The sequence below is a fragment of the Labrus mixtus genome, chromosome 18, assembly GCF_963584025.1.
Source record: "Labrus mixtus chromosome 18, fLabMix1.1, whole genome shotgun sequence".
In the NCBI taxonomy this organism is placed as follows: Eukaryota; Metazoa; Chordata; class Actinopteri; order Labriformes; family Labridae; genus Labrus; species Labrus mixtus.
Genome location: NC_083629.1, coordinates 4,638,572 through 4,662,853, shown reverse-complemented (window position 1 = coordinate 4,662,853; position 24,282 = coordinate 4,638,572). Strand labels below are relative to the sequence as shown.

Below are 24,282 nucleotides of genomic sequence, written 5' to 3'. Positions count from 1 at the left end.
GGGAGCAATAAAGGTGGAGCATCCCGTTGAAGTCAAGGTATGTACTGCACTTCATCATGTCTTCATGTGTTTCCTCTATCAATATCCGATGTTTATAGAAAGACACACAGAGAGCAAATGAACAACACAAAGTCCTGAGTATTAGTTACATGTGCTAACTCACCCTTAGAGAGTCTTATTTAGAGGCAAAACAACGGTGAGAGAGGGTTAGGGTTAGTGAATCCAGTGCGATCCCAGAAGTGGAGCTGATTAATGATGTAAACTGCTTGATAAGGATTATTGGAGCATGATGTTTCAATGTTTGAGTACCTCTTAAATCCATTTTAGATTTAGAAAAAAAATGTAATTAATAAATCTGAAGAGAGTAATCTTAAAATGTTGGTTAATTGGGGATCTTATTTTATTTTAACCTTAAACATATATTACCTGAAGAAGTATTTTATCAAAATGTTCAAAGCCCCGGCGGAAATCAAACTCGATCATTCGATTTGTGTCAGGCAGGAATTTGTGCTGCTGAAGCTGGGTGATTCATTGATTAGTTCATCAACAGGAAACTTTTGAGTTACTTCATTGACAAACGATTAATTAAGTAAGTTATTTTTCATCATAGATGGCCAACATTTATTTTACACTCAGCCCGTCACATGTGAAGACCGGCTCCTGTTCTTGGTCATTTTTCTGTAAACTGGATGTGTTAAGGCTTTGGACTTTAGGGTTAGGCAAAATAAGAAACAGAAGGCATTCTTGGTGGCTTGAAATGAAACGTTAATGCCATTTTTTGTTCCACAAAACTATTTGACACTCATCCCAACAGCAATCAAAAATAAATATAATAAATAAAAATAATTTGCTCTTACAAAAAAAAAGAACAGATCCCGTGTCTTTGTGGTTTTTAAAGATAGTTTAAGACTCTCTAATGATTTTAGTTAGACGCCCTTCTTCTTCTTCTCACCTGTCTACCTGCATTCACTCTGCATGTGCGTCAGAAAAGAGTAAACCACAAGCTAACGCTGTGTTCACCACAGGCTAACGCTGTGTTCACCACAGGCTAACGCTGTGTTCACCACAGGCTAACGCTGTGATCTCGTTATACCAGAATTTCGGGGAAATGTAGTTTGATGTGGTGAATGGGGACAACGATGTTCTGTGCTTCTCATGGCGTCTCTCATAGACTTATTATGTACCATTAGTGGCCAAGCCGGTTTTCCACTCAGGCTTTAAATAATATAGATCATTAAAATACAAAACATTTCCAGTAACCCTTTAACTACAGGAACTAAACGAGAGACTTAGTCTGTTTAAAATATTCCCCCTGTGTTTCTACAACAGTTAAAGCACTGTGAACTTCACTAGTCACACCTGAGGGAGAGCCATCCTGTTTTTATTTACTGCTGTGTGTGGCTTGAATTTAATGTAATGAATAAATAAAAAAATCAGACGAGAGAGTGGAAACTGCAGAGAACCTACCTTTAATTTAAGTGTTAATAAACAACATGTGAAACAACGCCTTGTATAAGTACAAGCTGCACCCATAACTCCAGTGTTTGTTAATGAAGCTGTACACAAACTGAACTTACTGCAGTATGTATGACTGACTGATCAGTGAAGTGCAGCCCTGAAAACTGTCCAGGCACATGGGTCATAAAGTAACAACCAGCATACATCGCACACCCGGAAGCAAACTACAGGATTTAGAGCTGACCCCCTTGTTCCTCCTTTAGAAACTGGGCTAAAGTTTGTCCAAATGGAAAGTTTGTGCAATGGAACGGAGCAGTTCAGACTTTTATAGCATGCCTCCAGTATGCTAACACCTCTTAGCCTGCAGTCTGTACTTACAACCTTTGCTCCTCTTTGACAGACACATGTAAAGATATATTATCACTGTAGTTTGTGGAATGAAAGGACACATGAACACACACACATGAACACAGTAACCCACTTAAAGGCCTTTAGTTTAACTAAAACTCGTTGTGAACTCCTTCCTCTCCTTTGACCTCTCAGGCTTTAGTGTTTGAGAAGCCAAACTTTGAAGGGGAGTGCTTAGAGGTGGACTGTGACGTGTACGACCTTCAAGACGAGCCGGACGAGGAAAACAAGAACAAGAAGACGCTGTCTGCAGTGGGGTCTATGAAAGTACTCGGTGGTCTGTAAGTACATGTTTAGGTAAAAAAAATGATCCAAAGATTAATCAGCAAATCATCAGAATGTTATGCAGACCATGCAAATAATTTGGTATTCACAGATTAAAGAAGTTGATACATTTCTTTGGCGTTGCATCAATTTTGGAGACAAAAACAGGAGTTTGTATTTTTATTATTCAAAGAAAACACAAGAGCTGAACGATGGTCCTACTTAGGTTTTAATCATTCCTGGTTTATACTTCAGTTTATTCTCTGTGCTGCATTTTAAACATGTTGTTACATTTAGTTTTTTTTTAAAGGATTTTATTTGGTTTTGTTAATATTGATACTGATATGCGTTTGTGATTGCAAAACAGCAAAAGAATCTTTTGAGGGGCGCTGGTGGCGCAATGGTTGGTGCGCGCGCCCCATGTGTGGAGGCTGTCGTCTCAAGCGGGCGGCCCGGGTTCACATCCCACCTGTGGCTCCTTTCCCGCATGTCGTTCCCCACTTTCTCTCTCTCCCTGATTTCCGACTCTGTCCACTGTCCTATCTCTCCATTGAAGGCACAAAAAGCCCAAAAATAAATATATATTTTAAAAAAAAGAGTCTTTTGAACAGTTATCTATAAAGAGGAATTTAAGGTCGTCATGTTCTTTCAATTGTTTATTTTACATTATTCCTGCTACACACACACACCTTCCATATTTTTGGTCCGCACCGGGACTTGAACCGGGGACCCTCCGGTTCCCAACCTAAGTCCCTACAGACTGAGCTACTGCCTGATCTGTGGGATGAATTATGTCATCACTCAAAGATGATGTAATGAAGGCCTGATGTTCACTCGTGTTTTTATAGAAAGGGGACGTTATAACAACAACAAAAAAGTGAAAAAAATTACTTGAGGAACAAACTGGGCTGTATAGTTTTTTTAACAGTGGACTCTGTATTGTCCCTGATTTTCTCAACCACTGCTAAAAAAACGTTAAGAAGATTAGGGGGTTTGGATTTAGATTAAGGGTTAAATCTACCAGGAGGTGTGTTGAACAAACGTGTGTTGTCGGATTTTGGGAGGATTTCCTTCTTCTTGGTGGTTATTACTGAAATGTGAATTTGTAGCTAATACCTTTTGTTTGTGGTCACAGCTGGGTGGGCTATCAGGAGTCGGACTTTGAGGGCCAGCAGTACATCCTGGAGGAGGGGGAGTATCCTCACTTCAGCGACTGGGGAGGAGCTGAGGACGGGCTGCAGTCTCTGCGGCCTGTACGCTCAGTAAGTATCACCTGAAATGACACATCAACATGATGATATGAATCCTGTTTGATCTTGTCTCACTGATTGCTGCGGCGTTGAAAGGTAGAAAACTGGCTCTTAACTTTCTAATCATTTTTTTTATGTGCCATTATCCCCCTAAGGAGTTCCTGTCTCCTCACGCTAAACTGTGCAGTGAGCCACACTTCAACCAGCTCGGGCTCAGCATGGACCTGCTGGGTCCCGTCGTCAACATGGAGGACACCGGCTACGGAGTCAAAACTCAGTCCGTCAACGTCATGGGAGGAGTGTAAGTGGAAAAAAAAAAAAAAAAACACAACAGACTAACGATTTTGTCTGTGTGTTGTTCACGCCCTTTTAGGGTTAGGGTGTGTCTGAGTTTCTCACCAAGACAGGACAGATCCTCCTGTTACCACACACACACACACACACACACACACACACACACACACACACACACACACACACACACACACACACACACACACACACACACACACACACACACACACACACACACACACACACACACACACACACACACACACACACACACACACACACACACACACACACACACACACAGCCTAAGAGGAAATGTAACAGCACGATAGATGTTTTGTGTAATTGATGCGTCAGGTCTGATCAAGGATGAAAAGAACCTGTATTCTTTTGAGGGTATTGGTTTACACTGACAGGCTTCTTATGTTACTATGAAACTTACACATTACAAGTTTATTTTAGAGTTCTTGTTATTCTAATACTCCTACAGCAGGAGTTCTCAAACGTTTCAGCCAGCAGATCCCAGAGGATCTTTTCATTGTCGTCTTGTATCTTACTTTGTTTGTTTTTTGTTTCCCTGGCAGGTGGGTGGGCTTTGAGAACCCTGGATTCAACGGGGAGCTCTACGTCCTGGAGAAGGGACTCTATACGAGCCCAGAGGACTGGGGAGCCCGGAACCCCAAGATCTCATCCGTACAGCCTGTCTTCCATGTGAGTAAAACATGTGTAGGATCAGTGAAAAGAAGAGTGTCTGCCATTGTGAAGAGAATCTAAAAACAGCCAGCCAACTTTTTTTAAAAGCTGATGTTTAACCTTCCTCCTGTCTGCTCCACAGGACTCTCTGATGGGAACTCCAAAATTCAAGGTATCATTTCCTCCATTTAAGCCTTGATATAAAACATATTGACACATTTTCCCCTCACCATGAAGGGTCTCTATTCCAGCGGGGTCACTTAGTTCTGTTGCTACATGTGTTACAGGTGAAACTGTATTCTGAGCCGGACTTCCAGGGGAGGCTGGTGGCTCTGGAGGAGAGCGCAGCAGCTCTGGATGAGGACTTCATACCCAGGTCCTGTAAGGTGATGGCTGGCAGGTAGGCACCAATTCATCCAAACACTGCCTGGAACGTTCAGTGACTCTCTGGGCATCGTTTATCAGACATGATCAGACAAAGCTCTCTTGTGGTTGAAGGGGGTATTGCAGTTTCAGTCAAAAGGGGGTCTAATGTCTAAATGACTAATGGATGCTAATGGAAGTGTTTAGGAATTGCATCCGCCAATTCCTCAGGGCGACATGTTGTTATCCTTGGGAATAAATGTTGAAAAGCTGCTTTCACACATGCACTCCTGACAAATTCTAGGAAATGTTAAGACAGCCTGCTGTGACATTTCTCAGAGTTGTCCTCTCACACAGCAGGAGATTTGCCCTGTCTGTTTATAATATATTCAAGATGGCGGATCAAGCAGCAGAGTCTGATTCTACGATGTTTGCTATGAGTCTAAAAATGTACCAACATTTTCAGGACTCTTGTGTGAAAAGGCTTTTACACTGATCAGGGGCATTTCCCCCAAAGACTGCATGTAACAAATGTCTAAGTGTCACTTGCATCCTGAAGTTGGAGAAATGTTCCTGCCCCTGGCACAAAGAGGGAGGGTAGTTATTGGTAACGTGAAGAACAATTTGACAGTGATGTTATGAGTGTAATGATGTGTGTGTGTGTGTGTCAGCTGGGTGGCTTATGGAGGAGCACAGTACACAGACCACATGTACGTGTTGGAGGAGGGAGAATACCCCAACACAGAGGCCATGGGCATCATGTCTTCAGAATCCACTTTCTGCTCCATACAGACCAACAGACCTGTGAGTACTTTCTGTGTGATTTAAAAAAAAGCTACCCTGCCTAACTGATAATAGAAGTGTGATCAATAGATGAGACATGTTATGAATTCTCTGTTTTTGTCTTTTTGTCAGGAGCTTTCTCTGCCCTCCATCACGTTGTTCAGTAAGCAGGGCTGCAGAGGTCGCAGGCTGGTGTTGAGTAGAGGAGCTGTGAACCTGCTGCGGGACGGCCTGGATGCTCGCATACGCTCCCTGGTGGTGGAGGGAGGAATGTACGACACTGCATTTAAAATTTCTACTACCATCTTGTTTAGTATCTTTGTACTGTAGGCATAACAAGTACTGGGAATACATGATTAAATCAGAACATAATGACATCAGTAAATATTAGAACTGTCCTGAAATTTAAAAAGAAATCTACTGTCCGGCTAAGATGACACTCAGTGTAGAATCGTGTTGAATAGAAGGTGGCTGGATGAAACCTCAGCTGACATAGTTGACTTATTCAGTCTGGTGAATGTGAACATTTTAAGAAGCAAAATATTTCTGCATCTGCTTGTTTGTAACATGCAGTGGAATAATATATTCATTTCACTACAGGAGAGACTTAATGGGTTTTTGGGGAGGAAAAGGTGACAAATGACAAGAGTATCTACAGTATCTGCAATCGTCAAGAATCAGTCAGAGATTATGATCATGTCAGATATGAGTAAAAATCCCTTTGTGGAATCCTAGCCAGTAATCTGTTGTCTTAAAAGAAAAGCTGCGTCATTACCATTCATTCATAGTCACTCAACAGATCTCAGACAGAGTGTTGAATTTAGGGAATTTCACTCTTCAAGTTGTGAAAGGGCAACATGTATTTCTACTTCTACTTTCTACTAATGTGCACTTCAAATGTATTAGTAGAAAGTAAAGCTGTGATTATTTTTGTGCACATGATACCACATTTTAGATGCTGTTTAGTTCAAGCTGAGCTAACACACGGCTGACTGTCCTCTCCTCAGGTGGGTGTTGTATGAAGGCAGTAACTACAGTGGTCGACAGCTGCTTCTGCAGCCAGGTGAAGTGCTTGATTTGTACAAGATGAGCGGCTGGCAGCGAATAGGATCCCTGCGTCCGCTGATCCAGGTACGAGACTATCATGTGGTTCAGGTCTTTATAGACTCAAAGTCTCATACACTGACTAAGTTATTATCCCTGATCCATCTATTTTGTTTCTCTCATGTAAAATAATTCAAATATGAGGAAGATGTAATAGATAAAACACAAACTAAAACATGCAACACTACAACACTCACTCTCATGTATTGTTGAATCAACTCTCCCCATGTGGTGTTGAATGTTTCCCTCCACAGAAGCAGATGTTCTTCCGTCTGCAGAACAGGGAAACAGGATGTGTGATGTCACTGACAGGAACTCTGGACGACATCAAGCTGATGAGGGTTCAGGCTGTGGAGGAGACTGAAGGGGTGGAGCAGGTCTGGGTCTATCGGGACGGGCAGCTTACCTGCAAGGTACAACACACAAAAACTGCTAATGCACTAAACCCACACGAGAGGAAACTCTTACCAAAGCACACGGGGGACGACAAACAGAGCTGTGTGCACTTCAAAGGATCATTTGAGTCATTCAGCTCGACTCAAAAGCAACGCTTGTCATGTAATTCTTCAAACAGATGCCACTGATGAATCAAAAGTGTTTCATTAACAGAGACATGAAATCTAAATTTCAGCTTTTATCCTAAGACGTTTTGGTGGACGTTTCGCTTTTCTGTAGGAACTGCTGCACCACTTTAACATATGCAATACTTATTGTGTTCGGTGTTGTTATTGTAAGTGGCTGTGTACATGAAAACAATGGTGTGTTCAGGACAGTATGAAAGGCAGGAAGATAGCTTGATTTCCCAACAGACTCAGTATTTATTATAAAGGTGACCTCCATCAAAGAGAGGTTTGTTTGTGTTCCTGTCTGTTGTCTTCCAGTCGGCTGCAGATCTAAAGACGTGTAGACTGCTTTTTGTGCAGTTTGGTGGGAAATGAAGCAACAAGTCAAGGCTCAAGAGCGTAGCTAGAAATGTAACCTGAAGACTGTTTTTTTAAAGTACCTTAAAAAGGTTTTTATACAGAGTCTGTCACATGTGGTAAACAATCATCAAGCACATTTACCATATCAGTTTGACCAGTCTCTAATGACTAAAGTGCATGCTGCTGGAGACATTTATTGCTCACTCACTAATGCCTCTTCATCCTGGTCCTCCAGCTGGTGGAGGACTGCTGTCTGGAGACCTCGGGCAGTGTGTTGATGGCGGGCTGCCGGCTCTGCGTTTCCCCCGAGAGAGGAAAAGCGAACCAGCTGTGGAACATCACTGCAGACGGCCTGGTGCGCTGCCACCTCAAACCGGACCTGGTCCTGGAGGTCAAAGGTCAGATATCAGAAAAAAAAATCTTTGTCAAGTTACAGTGCATAGAATTAAAGAATATAAAAAAATGTAAAGAAAGGTTAGACTTCCCTGTGTAGTACACCTCCAGTGTATGGGTGAGACCAAATCCTAATCCAACAGCTCCCTCTGCTGGTGTGTTGAGGTGGTGCAATGACAGGATATATCACAATTTATCACCTGTTGTCAACAGTCTAATTTGTTTAATTTGTTATACACTGATGTTTTAATTAATGCTTTGTGAAAGAGGGGCAGATATAATAAGATTAGTCTTCTTTCTGCTCCTTTTCATTCAAAATTTGAGATTTTATGTTTGTTTGTTTTTTCCTAACTTTATTGTTTGTTTGAATGAAATAAAATTTACAAATAAAAAATAAAAAATAAATAAATAAATAAAAACGGACCTAATTCACAAACAATTGGGCAGCTATTTTACCAACTTATCCTGTGTAAATGACAAAACATGCTTCCCTAACTGCACTGCCCTAACCGCAAAAAACATCCCTGTGCTTTAGTGCTGCAGCAATTGTGAACTTATTTAAGGCTAAATCGGCCTCTTTCTGTGCAAATCAGCTGCATGCAGTTAGAGTGAAAATGTTACCGTCTGCTCAGAGATGGTGGATACTGTGCAACATTACTCACAAGTGATGTCACACTTGAAGTTTCATCATGTGTTTTACGACATCACTTTCATCTCTGGATGACCTAAACATACACAATCTGTACATTACTTTGAACAGTACTATCATTATTGTAATCAGGGAACTTTTAGACAGAGCAGATAGTGATGGTAATTGATGCAGCTTCATGCAGACACAATCTATTCTTAATGACTTCTGTTTACTTGTTTTTCACTCTAGGTGGTCAACAGTATGACAGAAACCAGGTGATCCTCAACACCTTCGATGAGAGCAAGTTAAACCAAAGGTGGACTTTGGAGATCCTGTGATCTGATGGGAGACATGGCTCAGCTCTGCTGTGGTCCCCACGCTGCAGCTCCGCCAGAGGCACTGAGCCCTGTGATGCAGCTCCACCGTAGCGCCCACACCGAAGAGATGAACCCAGTGCGGGTCATTTAAAACTGCACTCTTTCGTATTTTTTTTACTCTTGATGAGGAGTGCAACGATTAACTGGATCAACACTACATCCAGTCGTTTGATGTCTTTTTCAGAGTTTAGAAACTTCACTTTTGAACATTATACACCAAAGACTTCGACTCCCCACTCTCTGTTTTCACTGAATTTAGTGAGAACTCTGCCCTGTCTTAATGCTGCTTGTTACTTCATGGTACTTCTTCTTTCTGCAGGGGTCCAATGTCTGCTCTTTAGAAATGTTGACAAATATGAATGTATACTTTAAAATGTCAGCTGCAATCTGAAGTCTGCTGTGCCTTCACTCCAAAGATCTGTCCAGTTATTTTCCTGTAAATTGTTTGATATCTTTTAGTTTAGTTTTATAGCTTTTGACCTTTTCATGCAAACTGCTTTAGTTTGTACAGAATCATTAAGTGTATAGTTTGATCTTCTTAGCAGAACTTCAATAAAAGATTCTACTCCCTGCTGATTGTAAATATGTGAATGAAAAGAAAGAACTGTTACACGAGGATAAGGATCTGATTTGATTTCTTGTCTTTTTTTAAATAAAATATTGTTTTTCTCAGGAAATTAAAGAAGTCATGTTGTGGATGTCATTAGGTTTAGGTTTTCTTACATTACTCTGAAGGTCAAATGACTTTTTTCATCTTTCATAGATTAGGAGTGGAATTGATTTTATAAGAGCACTCTGCATTTAAAACAAACAAAACTTGCTACGAAATAAATAGAGAAGCTGAAGTTACAATTTAGACATGCAATAAGAAAAAATGAGAAGTGACAGAGTTTAGGGCTAATAAATGGAGTTATGAGACTGCTGCGTAAACAAACATACACTGACTAATTTAGAGAATATTGGAGGTATTTCACATATTCTCATCAGTATGGAAATAATTCTGACTTAGATCACTTAGTTTTTAATTAAAGGACAACATCACACTTTAAATGTCGGTCATTTGGGGGGGCAGCAGTAGCTCCATCTGTAGGGTTGGGAACCAGGGGGTGAAGTTCAAGTCCAGATGCAGACCAAAGTATGGAAGATGGTGTGGTGGCTGGAGATGTGCCAGGTCACTTCCAGAGTACTGCCGAGATGCTCTTGAGCAAGGCATCAAACCCCCAACCGCTCTGACAAGCTCCCTGTGTAGCAGCCCGCTCTGACATCTCTCCATGAATGCATGCGCACAGTTCCTGTTTGTGTGTGATCCGGGCCAATGTGTGTGTGTGAAGCATGACTCTCAATAACAGAGAGTGTAAAAAAACAGAAATTCTCCTCTGGGATTAATAAAGTATGTACAAAAAACTATATCAAATTCTCTGTTTTGTTGTATAAGAACACCTCATCATGTCTTTGACAACCGCTTAGTCATGTTTTCTACGTTAAATAGGCCAACTGTTTTTGGAGAGACATTGATTCAACTTAACTTTGAAGACTTAAACCACATTGGAATAAAGTGATATGTGTAATATTAATGAGGTCTTTTGGCTTAACTATGCATGAAGAGAGGATTTTTTGTGTTAGGCTGCTTTATTTTAAGCTCTGTGTACCTGTAACTGTCTTGACGTTTTTGTGGGAAAAGAATGAACATTGTCCGAAACCATTGTGCACGCCATGTTTCAAATGCTACCTCAACCTACCTTTTCTTCAATCTAGAAACAGGCCAAGAGGTTGAGGTATGCCTCTTGGCAAGGCATGGGTAAAGCGCTACAATGTGTCCACTGGTTACTCAACTCAGTAAAGCCCATAATCATGCCTGACTCTTAGGATTATTAAATCAAAACAGATGAGCTTTAAACTAATCTTCTCTCCTGCTGTGTGAACCGATAAAGAAATGAGCTATTGTGTACCAAATTAGTTTTTTACAACCAAGCTGTAAACATGTTAATTCCTGCTGTGAAGTGGACATTTGAATATGGGCCTAATGGGACAGCTGGGGTTTTAGAGTCAGCCTCAAGTGGACACTCAAGGAACTGCAGTTTTCTGCACCTCAGCATTGACTTCCTTTCTCACACCTGAGGTTGATTCTTGTCCAAACCCATTGTTTTCAGTTATATTACCTTGACAGACCTCATATGTTTACTATTTTTTACTTTACTTTATCTTAACAACTACAAAAAGACTGAGTAATTAAAGCATCCAAGCACATCTGCAGTTCTTACTTACACAATCAGTAAAGCAACAAAACCCATAGACAAAGAAACACACACAGTGATGACAGTAAATTTGTATCTTGTTTCCAAACCGCATACCTTTAAATTCTAGTCTTTGTTTCATTGAGTTCATTTCAAAAATGTCTCTCATAGAGTCAGTGCTATAAGTCGCCTCCTCCTTTGCTGATCTGGACCACAGTCTTTCCTCGAGCGTGACCCTTCTCCACCTTCTCCAAGGCCTGAGGGACCTGCGAGAAGCTGAAGGTCTCATCCAGCACGGACCGGATCTGACAGAGAGCAGAATGATGCAGGGTGAGCAGAGAGCTAAAACAAGATGTGAGGGTACATTTGAATCACGCTACAAACAACAGAACCGTATCAGTTAAGAGATGTAGCTTCTTCAGGCACGCTTTTTTCTGGATGCTGCTCGGTTTTCTTTACTCCAGTCAAGATCTGAATATTGACAGAAGACATTATGTACCCTACCTGTCCTGCATCCACCATCGCCCTTATTTCATCCAGTGCAGGACCACTGGGTGCAAAGAATCCCCAGCGGTAGTGAACTCCTCTGACGAGGTGCTGCGAGAAAACAAGAGTGAGAGAAAAAGCATGAAGAGTGGCATCGACACAACTGATGTGAGTGCTAAGAAGCTTCTTTCTCTTCATAATGTGAACCTGACCGTGCTGAAAAACAAGATGTGATCACAAATATACGGTTGATATACGTTTCCCACCCCCCTCAATGGTACAGTAACAGCTCTGTGCAGCTCCTTCAGCGACAGGCTTCAGCACCTGCAGTGTGTGAAGGAGAGATACGGCAGGTCACTCCTTCCTGCTGCAGTCAGACTGTTTAACCAAGCCTGCTCCCAGTAGATCACCAAACACACAGACACAAACTGCAGCTCTGTTTTTAGCTCCTCAGTCTTTTAATTGCGCACTGTGTTACCTTTCTTTCTGTCTATGGACATGTACAAAGATTCAGGACTATTGGAAAGATATTTTAAAATCTTTGTCACAGGTTTTTAAAACAAAAAATCCTTTTAATGTTAAACTCTGTGTGCATGGAATATTTTCCAGAGGACTTTACACAAACGCACAAACTTCTGGACTTTGGACTTGTGCAAGCCAGGAGAGCTACTGCACTATGTTGGAAACGTGTGGATGCTCCCACATTGAGAATGTGGATAAGGGAACTTTTATAGTGTAATTGGTTTGGAGAGACTTATATGTACAAGGCTAAAGGCAAACGGAGAGACTTTGTCCAGCTCTGGGAACAATATGTGAACATTATGGAAGACAGGAGGCTTCACCTGAACAGACATTATAAAAGTGAAGAGACTATCTTATTTTACTTATTTTATTACTTGATTGAATTTCGATCTAAAAATGTGTGCAGGTTGAGTGTGAGTATGTAAGTTTGTGTCATTTATGGATACATGTACTGTATGTGTTGATCTTTGCTGCTGTGCATTCCTCCATGTGGGATAAACAAAGGTTTCTCTTATCTTATCACCTGATGTCTTATTTCTATAATGTGTGCTACATTTGTCTGTACATTGAGAGAGAATGTAAAACCAGCCCAAGTCCTTGTATGTGCCCACATACCTGGCCAATAAATCGGATTCGGATCCTTCTCATCACTTATTTCCCTGTCTTTGTACAACAGCATACACACATACATTAATGTGTATGTGTGTATATAATAAACATATGCACATTTAAACGTTCATGACTCAAACCAATAGGATCATGTGTGTCACCAACTGGGTGGTGATTAATCCTATTTCCCCTAACGGCTGAGCTGGATTCCATTTTGTTATGGTTGACCTACATTAGTGTGTATTTGTGTGTGTGTGTGTGTGTGTGTGTATGTGTGTGAGTGTCTTTGTAGGTGTTGAAGGGAAGAAAAGAGTTAATTAACATGTTTCCTTGAGGCCATTATAAAACCGAGGACACAGTGACAACACGCCAGCTGTCGGCGCTCTGCCTGCTTTTCTTTAAACAGACAAAGTAAAGTGTGTGTGTGTGTGTGTGTGTGTGTGTGTGTGTGAGTGAACCAGGAGGTGAGAGATCTGAAGATGTGCAGTAGATTGAGCTTCCTGTTCCTTTCCTTTATACCTCGATGTGACATCATCCTGCTGTGTGAAGTGTCATTCCATTTAAGTTGTCAACAGTTTTTTATAAATGGATACTTTTCAAAACCTCCTGTTTAATAATAATACAAATGTAGCTAGTGTTATAGTTTTTCAGATCTATTTTTATGGCTGCGATAACAAAACAGGTATTCATATTATTTGATTTCTACTTGTATTGTATTGACACTTAAAGCTCTGGTACTTTGACAACACTTCTTTCCATATTTGATGTTTTTAAATCTGAAACAAACAGAATCATGCTGCGTCAGTCTGGATAATCTGTGTCACATTTGAGGTCTGACTGGAGACAAAATGTGAGACACAATGCTGTTGTAGAGTATATATAACTCTTATACACTGACTGAATGAGGCCCAAGGTGTACCCCCAAGAATCTTTTGAGGAAGTTCAAAAATGTGAATGGGACACAGCTGTTGATTTCTCTACTATAGAAACTAAAAGCAGAGCATTTCTCCAGCACTACAAAGACACTTCAGTGCAGGAAACACTTTCCTCACTGTGAGGAGGAAGAGGATTTGTAAGAGAGGGAAAAGACGCTGCACACTTCTCTAACATGGACAGGATAGAGGACATATAGGAAAGAGTTAGCAGTGATGGAGTACAGCTCTGCTCCTCTTACTTTCAGCACTTGGGTCAAACCCCAGAGTCTGACATTCACACACTCTGAAAAGAAAAGGGCAAAGTTTCTCTGGGGCTGTCCCAACTTCTTATTTTCCCCTCCACCCTGCCTTTCTTTCTTCAGTTTTGAATTCACGACAAGTTTTTAAGTCCTGCTTTACTTTGAAGGCAGTGAGGAAGTCAGAAACAAAACCGCAACTGTCATTCTAAACTGAGGTCACTGTTTTATTGCCAGACGTACCAAACTGAGGATATCCACCTTAAAGAGCTGCACGTTAGGGAAATCAACAGAATCGACAGCATTTTTTACTCGGCCTCGGACTGGGCGGATTCCAGATTTTAAACCAAGACCGGTCAAGGGTACCACTGACAGGCTACTATTCCACATCAGTACTGTGATTAGAAGGAAAAACGGCCCTTTCTAAAATAACAAATAACTTCAATTCATTTGTAGTTTGGTCTAAGTAAGTGACACGCCCCCTAAACACAAGATGATGATCTTCAATTGATATTCAGGGTCTTGTCTCGGTCTCGATCCCTTCAGATCTTTCAAGATGACGGAGACAGCATGAGATGCTAAATTTAAGCAATCCTATCCTTCTGTCAGACAAATACATTTTTGCACTAGTTTGAAGATATCTGTAGGTTCTTTGATGCCAGGGGTGGGACAAAATATCAAAATATTAACAGCAAAAATCATACATGCAAGACAATAATCCACATACTGGCACCAAGTATCAATATTAAATATCGCTCTTTATAGATTCACCTGCCAGTTTGACTTATTGCATCACCACTTCATTACTCCTCACCGTGGCATTCATGACAAGAACGAGTGAAACATAAACCGAAGTAAATTAACCAAAGGAGAGGATGACAGAGGGATACTGGATGAAAATGAAGAGGACAGCAGGATAATGTCAAAGGCGGTTAAAAACAGTTAAATGTGTGTGAGCTTGTTTAGCACTTTTCTAGTCTTCTGACGACTCAAAGCACGGCAGGTCACACCGACACATTCACACACTGATGGCAGAGGCTGCTCTGTAATGAGTCCATCAATTAACTAATCCATTCATACATGTTGATTCACCGCTGATGAAGCAGAGGGAGCAATACGGGGTTATGGGGTGTCTTGCCCAAGGACACATCGGACGTGTTGCTGCAGGAGCTGGGGATCAAACCCATATATTTATACCCTTATATTTTTCTGTTGGAGGATACTTTAAGGTAATATTTTTATATTATATATATAGTTTTTTTTTGAGGTAGCTTCTTGCTAACTCTCCTACCTCACACATACTTACAAGTATACTCCTATACTTCCTGTCTTCTCTGCACTTCATTTGGTTTTAGGTGTAACCGGTCAAAGAATCAGGAAGGAAGTGAAGATGTTTTTTTCAATTTGCTTGTTGCCGCACCGACATTGAGGCATGTTCCTATTTGATCTTGAGTGGAAAAAGGTGGTGAGTGCACGGATGTGAAACGAGCACACACACACACACACACACACACAAGCCACAAATGCACAGCATGCAAGTTCTGCTCTGCACCGACAGGATTGAAGGAAATAACTGATGTGTTAACTAACCAGGTATCAAAGTCTTGATAGAAAATCTTTTTCAGGAAATCAGTGTGACAGTATGTCAAGGAACTGGGTTTTCTTTGGTTTAGAAATGAAGTCTTCTGCAATCCCTACGTGTGTCATCTGAAGGAAGGTGTCCACACACTTCCTTGGGATGTTCACAGACTTTTGGCCGTCAAGTGTGCAGAATAAATACAGTTGTGATCCATTCTGATTGTAGAAGTTAACTATTCATAGAAAAGATCATAGACACAATCTGTATCTGTGTCAAATGTTTCAGTAAAGATTTGATCTCTATGAAACATTCAGTTCATGTTGGATTGAATCATTCTAATGTTCATTGTTTCTTTTGGCATAGCAAAGTGTGTAAGCAATTCCTTTTTTATAGTTTTTACTAACACAAAAAGCTGTAAGCAGCAACATTCACAAGAAGAACAAGAGGCATGTATACACATTCTTTACTCAACACAGAGGTCGACCCTGACTGTGCTCTAGCGTGTCTACAGTATGTGCTAATCTCGCCCTCTCAGGATGGCTGGCGTTGTGTTGTGTCATGAAGTTGAGTCATGATCTTCAGCTCGCTGTGTCAACACTGTGATCCTTTTTCAAATGAGGTGCAGCGAAAACTTTGTACTGTTTGTACAGTATAAATACTATATTTGATTCTAAAGATACAAAGAATCAAATATTTCAAGTTTATCCTAGATGTGTATACATTGTGTGTTAGAATAGAGATAATACGCTTCTCTTGGCAGAATTACCTGCAGCAACATAGAGTGATGTAGATGATTGGTTCCCAATCTGGGGGCCCCGAGGGGAGGAGGCTTTGGCTGCTCTGAAGTTGTCAAAATTAGATCTTGTGAAGTGAAGTTTCTCCTGTATTTAGGTCTCTTCTGTTTATCTTCATTTTTGACAGCAATGTAGCACTTTTGTGTGTGTTTGTTTGTGTGATTGTGTGTGTTTGAGTGGGGGGGGGGGGAGGCTCAGCTTTTCAGATAAAAATAGAGGGGGCTCCAAGGAAAAAAGGTTGGAAACCACTGGTGTAGTTCATTCATGGATCTTTTCATAAAGCACCCTCTGGTCAACATCTTAATTTGAATAAATACTGAAATAGAGCTGCTGTTTTGTAAAAAATATTCAATAAATCAAAGAGCATGGTGTTGTTCTTTAAAGATTTTACCTTGACAGCTTTGGTGGCCATAGTTGCAGCAGTCTGCAGCATGCCATCGGCGATGCCCAGCATGTCTGTGTTCTGTAGGAACGGTGTTACAAGGGTGACATATTTGGCTCCGCTCCACGGCTTCAGCAGATTCAGCGCCCAGCGCTCCGTGTCCCCGCCGACGTTATCCAGGATCAGGTCGAATCTACGAGGGAAGAGAGGTATTATGGGTAAAAAATAGATACACAGGCAAAAGAAGCTGACAGAATGTTTTTGGGGTCATTGAGCAAAAGTAAGAAAATGGAAGTTACAAATACTGGTAGGGAGGAGAAAGGACAAACTGGAAGATGACAAGAAGAGGGGAGATGCACTAATAAGCTGCAACAGGGGAGACTATGTTGCCTTGGTAACAAGAGGTTGTGTGTGCGTGTGTGTGTAAAGTGGGGTATCTCACTTCTCCAGAGCTCTGAGCGGCTCCTCCACAGGTCCAGCAGTGTAATCCACCACATGGTCTGCCCCTAGGCCCCGAACGAACCGCTCGGCATTCTGGGAGCAGGTAACAGTTAAATGGGCTCCCCAGGCCTTCAGCATCTGTACACAAAGCATCGTTCCAAAAATTGCTTTATTGATGTATCCATTGATATCATGTCAGTCATGTGCAAGATCAGGTTTGGATTATTTAAGGGAGAAGAATGTTAGCCAATGTTTGAGACGCACAGACGATGAATGATTGATGAGTGTTACGTCTGTGTAATGTGAGCTACAGTATTCAGGTCAGGAGGAGAGGCCTGTGGACGAGTCTGAAACCCGACAGGCCAAACAGACGTTCACAACACCACTGTTTATTTCATGATCAGCGCTCATGTTTATTATTACACTGCTGTGAACAGTAGGCCCGCAAGATGTGGGAAAAAAAGTAAGCAATGTGTGATAACGTTGATCGATATTGCCATAACCATATAGGCAAGGCAAGGTTATTCATATAACACATTTCAGCACCGAGGCAATTCAAAGGGCTTCACACACGACATCAAAAGCATATATATATACATATATATATATATATACAGTGTGATAATTAAACAACTATTAACAAGCTCATATTAGCTATAAGTAACAGTTTTTATGTCTGTGTGCTGTTCTTCATGTATAACACAATACCTGTCATTGCTGCTGAATCCCCACCTGAATCCAAATTCTATTTAAAGAGGACATATTATCCCCCTCTTCCAGCTTTTCAAACAGTCCCTTGTGATCTAAATGAAACATCTGTGCTGTGCTTTGGTCAAAATATAACATGAATCAAGCACCAGAGGAGGTTTGTGACCCTGTATAAACCAGCTCTCTCAGAACGCTCCGTTTTGGTGTGTGTGTCTCTTTAAATGTAATGAGCCCCCCCCCTGAGTTTTCCCCTGTAGACATCACTCCTCTGTAGCGAGAATAAAAATGGCAGACCTGCGCAAAAGTTTTGTTCTAGGCTGGGGGTGGAGTCCATGGGTGGAGATACCAGGGGATGTGAGGGGATTGTTTTACCAGAATCCCACTGTGACATCACAAGGAGAGCAAATTTGAAACGGAGCATTTTTCTCTGTGTTGTAAGATTTATGCAGACCACAAACAAAGAACTGGATGGGTTTATTTCACATGTTGTGGGTCAGTAGACTCTCAGGTTACCCAAATATATGTTCAACAACACTGTACAAGTGGATTTTTCACAATATGTCCCCTTTAAGTCTTTATGCTGTTCTTCATGTTATTGCTGCTGTATCCCCTCCTGAATCCAAATTCTATTTAAGTTTATCCGAGGGTAGCTGGTAGCTTATTGAGCTTCATCTGATTGTATCTAAATGGTGTGAGCACGGCCATTATCAGGCCTCAGAGCGATAGGTGAGGTGTAAGCATGCTGCTAAAGAAAGCATTGCTCGTTTACTTAAAATAACAGTTTCTATCTGCTGTGATAAATTCAGATTTTGCCATGGGCTTATGGCAAATACTGATATTCTGATACTGATAAAACTGCAGTTTATTGTTGAGGACTTGTGAAAATATTAATATATTTTATATTTAGAGCAGGTCGTTACATGATGACATCCGTACCTGTATAGCAAATGTTCCCACTCCCCCAGATCCTCCGAGGATCAGAATCCTGCAGACGAGGAGAAAAAGACAGATGTAAAGAAATGTGCCGACAATGTTCTCCTCACTATTGTTGCACAGATTCTCCCTCATTAGGATTCATGTCAGCTGAACTTCGGGGCTTTAAGGCGTCAACTTCACAGAGAGGCTGCCAGAGAAGCAGAGCACCCTGAGGCTCATTATGGTGCTGTGAGGCTAACGGGGGGCTAAGCTTGGATGGAGGGAAATAATTGGCCACTTCAAAGACCGGCAGCTTCTTACAGGACGCGGACATGGAGTGTGTTACAATGTCTGTCCGTGTGTCCCTCACCGTTTCTTGGCACAGTTGTCCTTGCTGAGCCCGCCGGTGTTAACGAGTGCGGACCAGGCGGTGGTGGCCACGTAGGGGATGGAGGCTGCCTCGGTGTGGCTCAGAGACTGTGGTTTGAGGGACACCTGAACACAACACACATTTATAATGAATACAGTTAGAGAAGCAGCACTTCCTTGAGTTGAGAGATAGTAAACATGCTCTGAGTACGAGCATTGTGGTGCCTTAGAAGATTTTCACATCCTGCCCTTGTTTTTATTTGCATGATTTCAGGATAAGCAGCAAGAGGGTGGAAGCCTTTTCATTTGTAGACAAAGTCATGAATATGTCACGTTAAAAAACACTCCATCAGAAAGATGATTGAGTACATGTTTCTTGTTTTTTCTTGTTTCTTGTTGTTAAGCAACTACATTTATTTTTTTTAAATGCAAAACACCAAAATGAATCCCTCATAGGTTTTACATTTTCTGATATGCTGAGGTTTAAATGTATAAAGTGCGGGGAACCGGTGGCCTAGAGGTTAGTTTGTGCGCAGGCTTTTGACCTCGAAGCAGGCGGCTCAGGTTCTAATCCGGCCTTTCCCCGCATGTCATTCCCCGCTCTCTCTCTCCCCGATTTACAACTCTATTCACTGTCTTGTTTCTCCAATAAGGACATAATGAGTCCAAATGCATCCTTGCAAAAGACGTGCAAGGCCCTAAAACTCAATGAATAAATGTGCTGAATCATATAAGCATCAGCGTGAAACAATCATTCGGTGCATCACATGACCAATACCTCGTTAGCACTCAGCACCACAAACTCCGACAGGCTGCCCTGCTTCCACGGTGGAATAGCAGCCCACACCTGAAGGGAGACACACAGAGAGACACTTACAGACAAACAGAAAGAAAACCACTGTGTGTTTACATCCTGGTCTCGTGGTCAAGAGTTGTACCCTCATATACACAGTAAAGTGTCAAATCCCCTCTGAAAGTATCACGTTTGATTTTCAACGGTTTGTTTTAAGAGTTGCTTATGTAAGTCAAATTTGTCTAGGATGCTGGGAAATTGCTGCATGGACAATACATCAAAAACAACATAAAAACAGTAATTACAAATGTGCAAAAAACACTTAGCCCATCCGTGCTACAGTTCACCCAAGCGTCTGCCCACGTATCCATACACACACACTCACTCCCACAGTCACATGCACACTGTGCACATGTACACATGTACACATGCCACTCCAGACGGTTTCATACATACATGTCTACAGTTATCGGTACATTGGGGGCCTCCTGGTTTTCCGTTCCTCCTCTATTTTTTTGCTCATTAATGAGCTTAACTGAAAAAGGGACTAGTGAGTTTTTGAAGCGGTTGTGTTTGCACAGAGGAACCCTGTACCTTCTCCCTGAGTTCAGCAAAACATATTCGGAGTGCAATACATGGGACGTGTCCAATAAAATGCCCTTGGCCTGTGTGATTGTGGCCTGCTCAAAAAGATCCTGGGGGGTAAGAGGGGCACACATTCCCATGATCTTCCCTGCTGTCTTAACCAGGCTGAGGATCTGAGCTTTAGATTTTACTGTTAAAACACCAAACCAGCTGGTGATGCCATACCGTAAAATGGACTCTATTGTTGCTCTGTAAAAGATGAACATAATGTTTTTACATACACCAAACACTTTTAGTCTCCTGAGAAAATGGAGGCGCTGATGGATTTTAACGTCTTAAAATCCCCACTCAAAAAAGAAAAACAGACTAATTTCAAGGCGATTTGTACTCTCAACTAAACAAAGCCTATAAATTTCAGCTCTGCTCAGAACAGGCCGTTTCTGTGTCTGTAGCTTTAAATGTAAATGAGCTGTGTTCACTCTTTTTGTTAAGTGTCCTATGAATGGGCGCCATACAATTAAAGATCGACTGATTGGTTTGATGCCTCATGGGATGTGCCGGTGTAACTTTGAGGTAATTTTGGGCTAAGACGTTAAAAGGCCCCGAGTCGTGCCATGTTTCTAAATCAGGCCAGGATGATGGTGCATAATCCTGGAGGAACGGATCCGTGTGACAGATTGGACAAAGAGGCCAGAAGTGGACGAGCTGATCCCCAGAGCTCAGACACGCTGTGGTGATAACGCTCGACTGGCAATGCGGAGCCTGATGTCAGCCAAGAACAGTCCTCTATTACTACACCTGCACTACAGGTGATTCAACCAGCGACATGCTCAGAGTGATACTGCAGAACACAGACTCTGCTCTGAGCCTTCCTGTTCAGAAACCAGGATTCATCACCACAGGTTATGTGATGTTTCTGAATGGTTCTCCTCTCTCTTCAACATGTTTTGTGGTTTCCGCAGCTTCAGGTTTTTGTTTACTTCACACCTGACAATAAACTTCACCCTCATACTTTATTCATGCATGACTCAGTGTGTGTGTGCAGGAACAAGTTGTTTCCATAAACAAGGGGAGGTTCTCTGCAGGTTGTATTTGCCTGTTACATGAGATATTCCAGAAACATATTCATCCACTGGGGTACCACAAACAAATGTGTTTTTCATAATTCTATCAATTCTCAGAAAAACTGTTTTTTTTTTATTTAATGAATAGTTGAACTAGTGCAGATTCTAAGTGCTTTGCTCAGACTTCATAAAGAGAAGTGCTGACAATGCATTTTATTTTTGAAAACACTAAGCAGAAATCTCTGAACAATTAGTTTGTCATTGCTTCCAATATCTCTATATACTGAATGATAGCTCCTGTATCATATGTCACACCTCTGGATTCTTACCCAATCAAAGCCCTAACTGATACACATACACACCACTTTAATATGGACCAGTATAATAAATACCTTTTTTTAAATGTTCTTACCTCATCCCTTTCTCTGAAGTACTTCACATCCAGGCCACACTCCATGATGACCCCAGAAACGTCCCGACCCAGGATGAGAGGAAACTCACTGCCGGACTGTTTGATGTTCAGAGGGTCTCTCTTCATAGTCAGTGTCGCAGCGCCATAACCACCTGACAGGGGGAGATAAACTCTCTGATTATAGCCACGTTTAGAGCGTCAGAACAGTTCAACATGACAGAATAATAAAGGTCATTAGAGAACATTGAATGCCTTTGATGTATTTACCAGGAAAATGTATGACTTTATTATCAGCCTCGGCTTTACTTTGTTAGTGCTGAGAAAATGTAAGCAGGCTGAGACGCTAAACTAAGGGGAAAAGGTTTAATGTTATATATATCTGTAGTATGTGTGTGTGTGTGTGTGTGTGTATTTATTTTGAATACCAAACACTTTGACATGACCCATGACCTGCTCCTCTCAAAATAAAACTGCATTTTCTTCACTGTTGCTTCACTGGAATATTAGAGCTTCACTGTGCAGAGTAATGTGTGTGTGCACTGTTTTACACTGCAGCATATTGAAGACCAAATAAGATGAGAGAGACCGTGCTGTATCCATGTTCGTCGTCCTTAATATTTTTTAACTTGCATCTCACGCAAAGCACAAAATAACCAACTTCAAATACAGTGACCCCCTTCAGTATGCAAGAAGTTCATTCCAGGTTATGAAACTTACATTTCCATTTAGCAAACTCAAAACTCCCACACTGAAAACAGCACAAAGATAATATATCAAATGTTGAAACTGAGGAGTGTCTGTGTTTTTTAAAGATTGTATCCATTTAGAATTTGATGCCAGCAACAAAAGTGCGGAGAGGGCCTTGTCTGTTGTTTATCACTCTGAGTCTGATGCTTTACTTTTTCTTTCAACAACACTTTGTATGAGGAAAAAGTGATGCAATGACTCAAAGGTCAATCATAGCAACCCGATAATAATTAGTGGCCTTGTCACCTGCATTTCTCAGATTCTCTGAATCCTTCAATTATAAAAAAAATATGATGATAGGAGTAACTGTTATTGAATCAATTTCCAAAAACAATGACATTTCTCAGTTTCAACAACTGATATGTTGACTTTGTGAAATGTTCTATTACATATCGGGACTTAATATTCTGCAAATCATCAGATTCTGCTTTTATTTACATTTTACACAACATCCCATCTTTTGAGGAAATTGGGTTGTATATATTTCATGATTGCAAAAAACATTTCCCAGACACCAAAAACATGTCACTCAATGCAAATATATTTCATGTAATGCAAATAGATTTTTAAAAAATTGTAAGAAAATATTCAGTGAAACACAAAGCAAAAAATTGTAAATGCAAACATGCAAAACATTCACCTTCTGTGTAAAAATATTTAACATGCAAAAAATCTGTTGAAGATATTTCATACTCTCCAAAAGATATTTCACCTGTGAAAAATATTTAAACTTCTGCAGCAGAATGTGAATGTTATTTTGCAGTAAGTGAATTGTTTTTTGATTTTTCAGGAAATAGTGTTTTTTGTGTATTTGCGTATAACGAAATATATTTGCATTTAGTTATGTGATGTTGGCAAATGTGTTTTGCAATTGTGACACATTTGTACAGCTGACCTTCATATATAATATAGAGATGTAAGTTTAAAGAAGCACACACTGTCTGCAGACTCACCTCTCATGCTGACGTCCAGTGGGTTCAGTCCTGCTGCAAACACTTTGACTATGACCTCATTGGGGTAGTTGATTATGGGGAAGCTGGCATTTTTAGTGAATCTTAGCACATCATTGCCTCCATATTTATCTATAACCCAGGCAGGCATGACAGTCCTGCAGGTTTCTGTACAGCTAAACAGTCTTTTTTGGCTGCCTCTCCAGGACACCGATGTTTTCACTTTACTGAGGTGAAACAAACACCTACTGTACATGAAGTGACCAACACAACTCATCTTACAACTCCTGAGTGCTTCAAGAAAGTCAAAAAGGATCAGCTGTATTTCAGCAGAGATAAACAGTCCCTGTTACACGCGAACCAGAAACACAGAGCGAAATTATCAACTTATTTTAATTATTTAAAAGCCAGAACCGCCTTCTAATTGGAGACATGTCCTTCTTATACAACCACGTCTACGTATTTATATAATTAACCGCAATATTTCCCGAATTAAGGACATTTTTTAATCCATGTCCTCTTCCTTTGCATGCCACTTCCTGGACCGGCGCCTTCTCGGGGAACGTTCCGCCTCTCCACC

General features: G+C 41.1%; 2 protein-coding genes across 3 annotated transcripts in view; one reads left to right on the top strand and one right to left on the bottom strand.

Moving 5' to 3' along the window:
* Window positions 1–9,626, top strand: part of crybg1a (crystallin beta-gamma domain containing 1a) — a 50,348-nt gene extending 40,722 nt beyond the window's left edge. For both annotated transcript variants that reach the window (XM_061063286.1, XM_061063287.1), the window contains 13 exons: window positions 2–37; window positions 2,002–2,147; window positions 3,266–3,392; window positions 3,536–3,681; window positions 4,259–4,385; window positions 4,510–4,539; window positions 4,655–4,767; window positions 5,402–5,534; window positions 5,646–5,785; window positions 6,521–6,644; window positions 6,872–7,030; window positions 7,776–7,938; window positions 8,814–9,626. In XM_061063286.1, the coding sequence (XP_060919269.1) occupies window positions 2–37; window positions 2,002–2,147; window positions 3,266–3,392; window positions 3,536–3,681; window positions 4,259–4,385; window positions 4,510–4,539; window positions 4,655–4,767; window positions 5,402–5,534; window positions 5,646–5,785; window positions 6,521–6,644; window positions 6,872–7,030; window positions 7,776–7,938; window positions 8,814–8,902 (1,533 nt within the window). In that variant the 3' untranslated portion in view covers window positions 8,903–9,626. The remainder of the gene's footprint in view (window position 1; window positions 38–2,001; window positions 2,148–3,265; window positions 3,393–3,535; window positions 3,682–4,258; window positions 4,386–4,509; window positions 4,540–4,654; window positions 4,768–5,401; window positions 5,535–5,645; window positions 5,786–6,520; window positions 6,645–6,871; window positions 7,031–7,775; window positions 7,939–8,813) is intronic.
* Window positions 9,627–11,259: 1,633 nt separating this feature from the next.
* rtn4ip1 (reticulon 4 interacting protein 1) lies at window positions 11,260–24,268 on the bottom strand. Its single transcript, XM_061063310.1, has 9 exons — window positions 23,706–24,268; window positions 22,006–22,157; window positions 19,930–19,998; window positions 19,153–19,277; window positions 18,804–18,852; window positions 17,161–17,297; window positions 16,728–16,911; window positions 11,680–11,772; window positions 11,260–11,480 (listed from the first exon to the last, which is right to left on the bottom strand). The coding sequence occupies exons 1-9, from the start codon at window positions 23,977–23,979 to the stop codon at window positions 11,355–11,357; spliced, it is 1,209 nt and encodes a 402-aa protein (XP_060919293.1). The 5' UTR covers window positions 23,980–24,268; the 3' UTR covers window positions 11,260–11,354.
* Between the last annotated feature and the right edge of the window lie 14 nt (window positions 24,269–24,282).

Coding starts and splice junctions, on each gene's coding strand:
- rtn4ip1 (XM_061063310.1), bottom strand. CDS start 23,979: ATGAGTTGTGTTGGTCACTTCATGTACAGTAGGTGTTTGTTTCACCTC. Junction 19,278..19,929: donor TGGTGCTGAGTGCTAACGAG/GTATTGGTCATG, acceptor TGTTGTGTTCAG/GTGTCCCTCAAACCACAGTC. Junction 17,298..18,803: donor TGGGAACATTTGCTATACAG/GTACGGATGTCA, acceptor CTTTGTGTACAG/ATGCTGAAGGCCTGGGGAGC.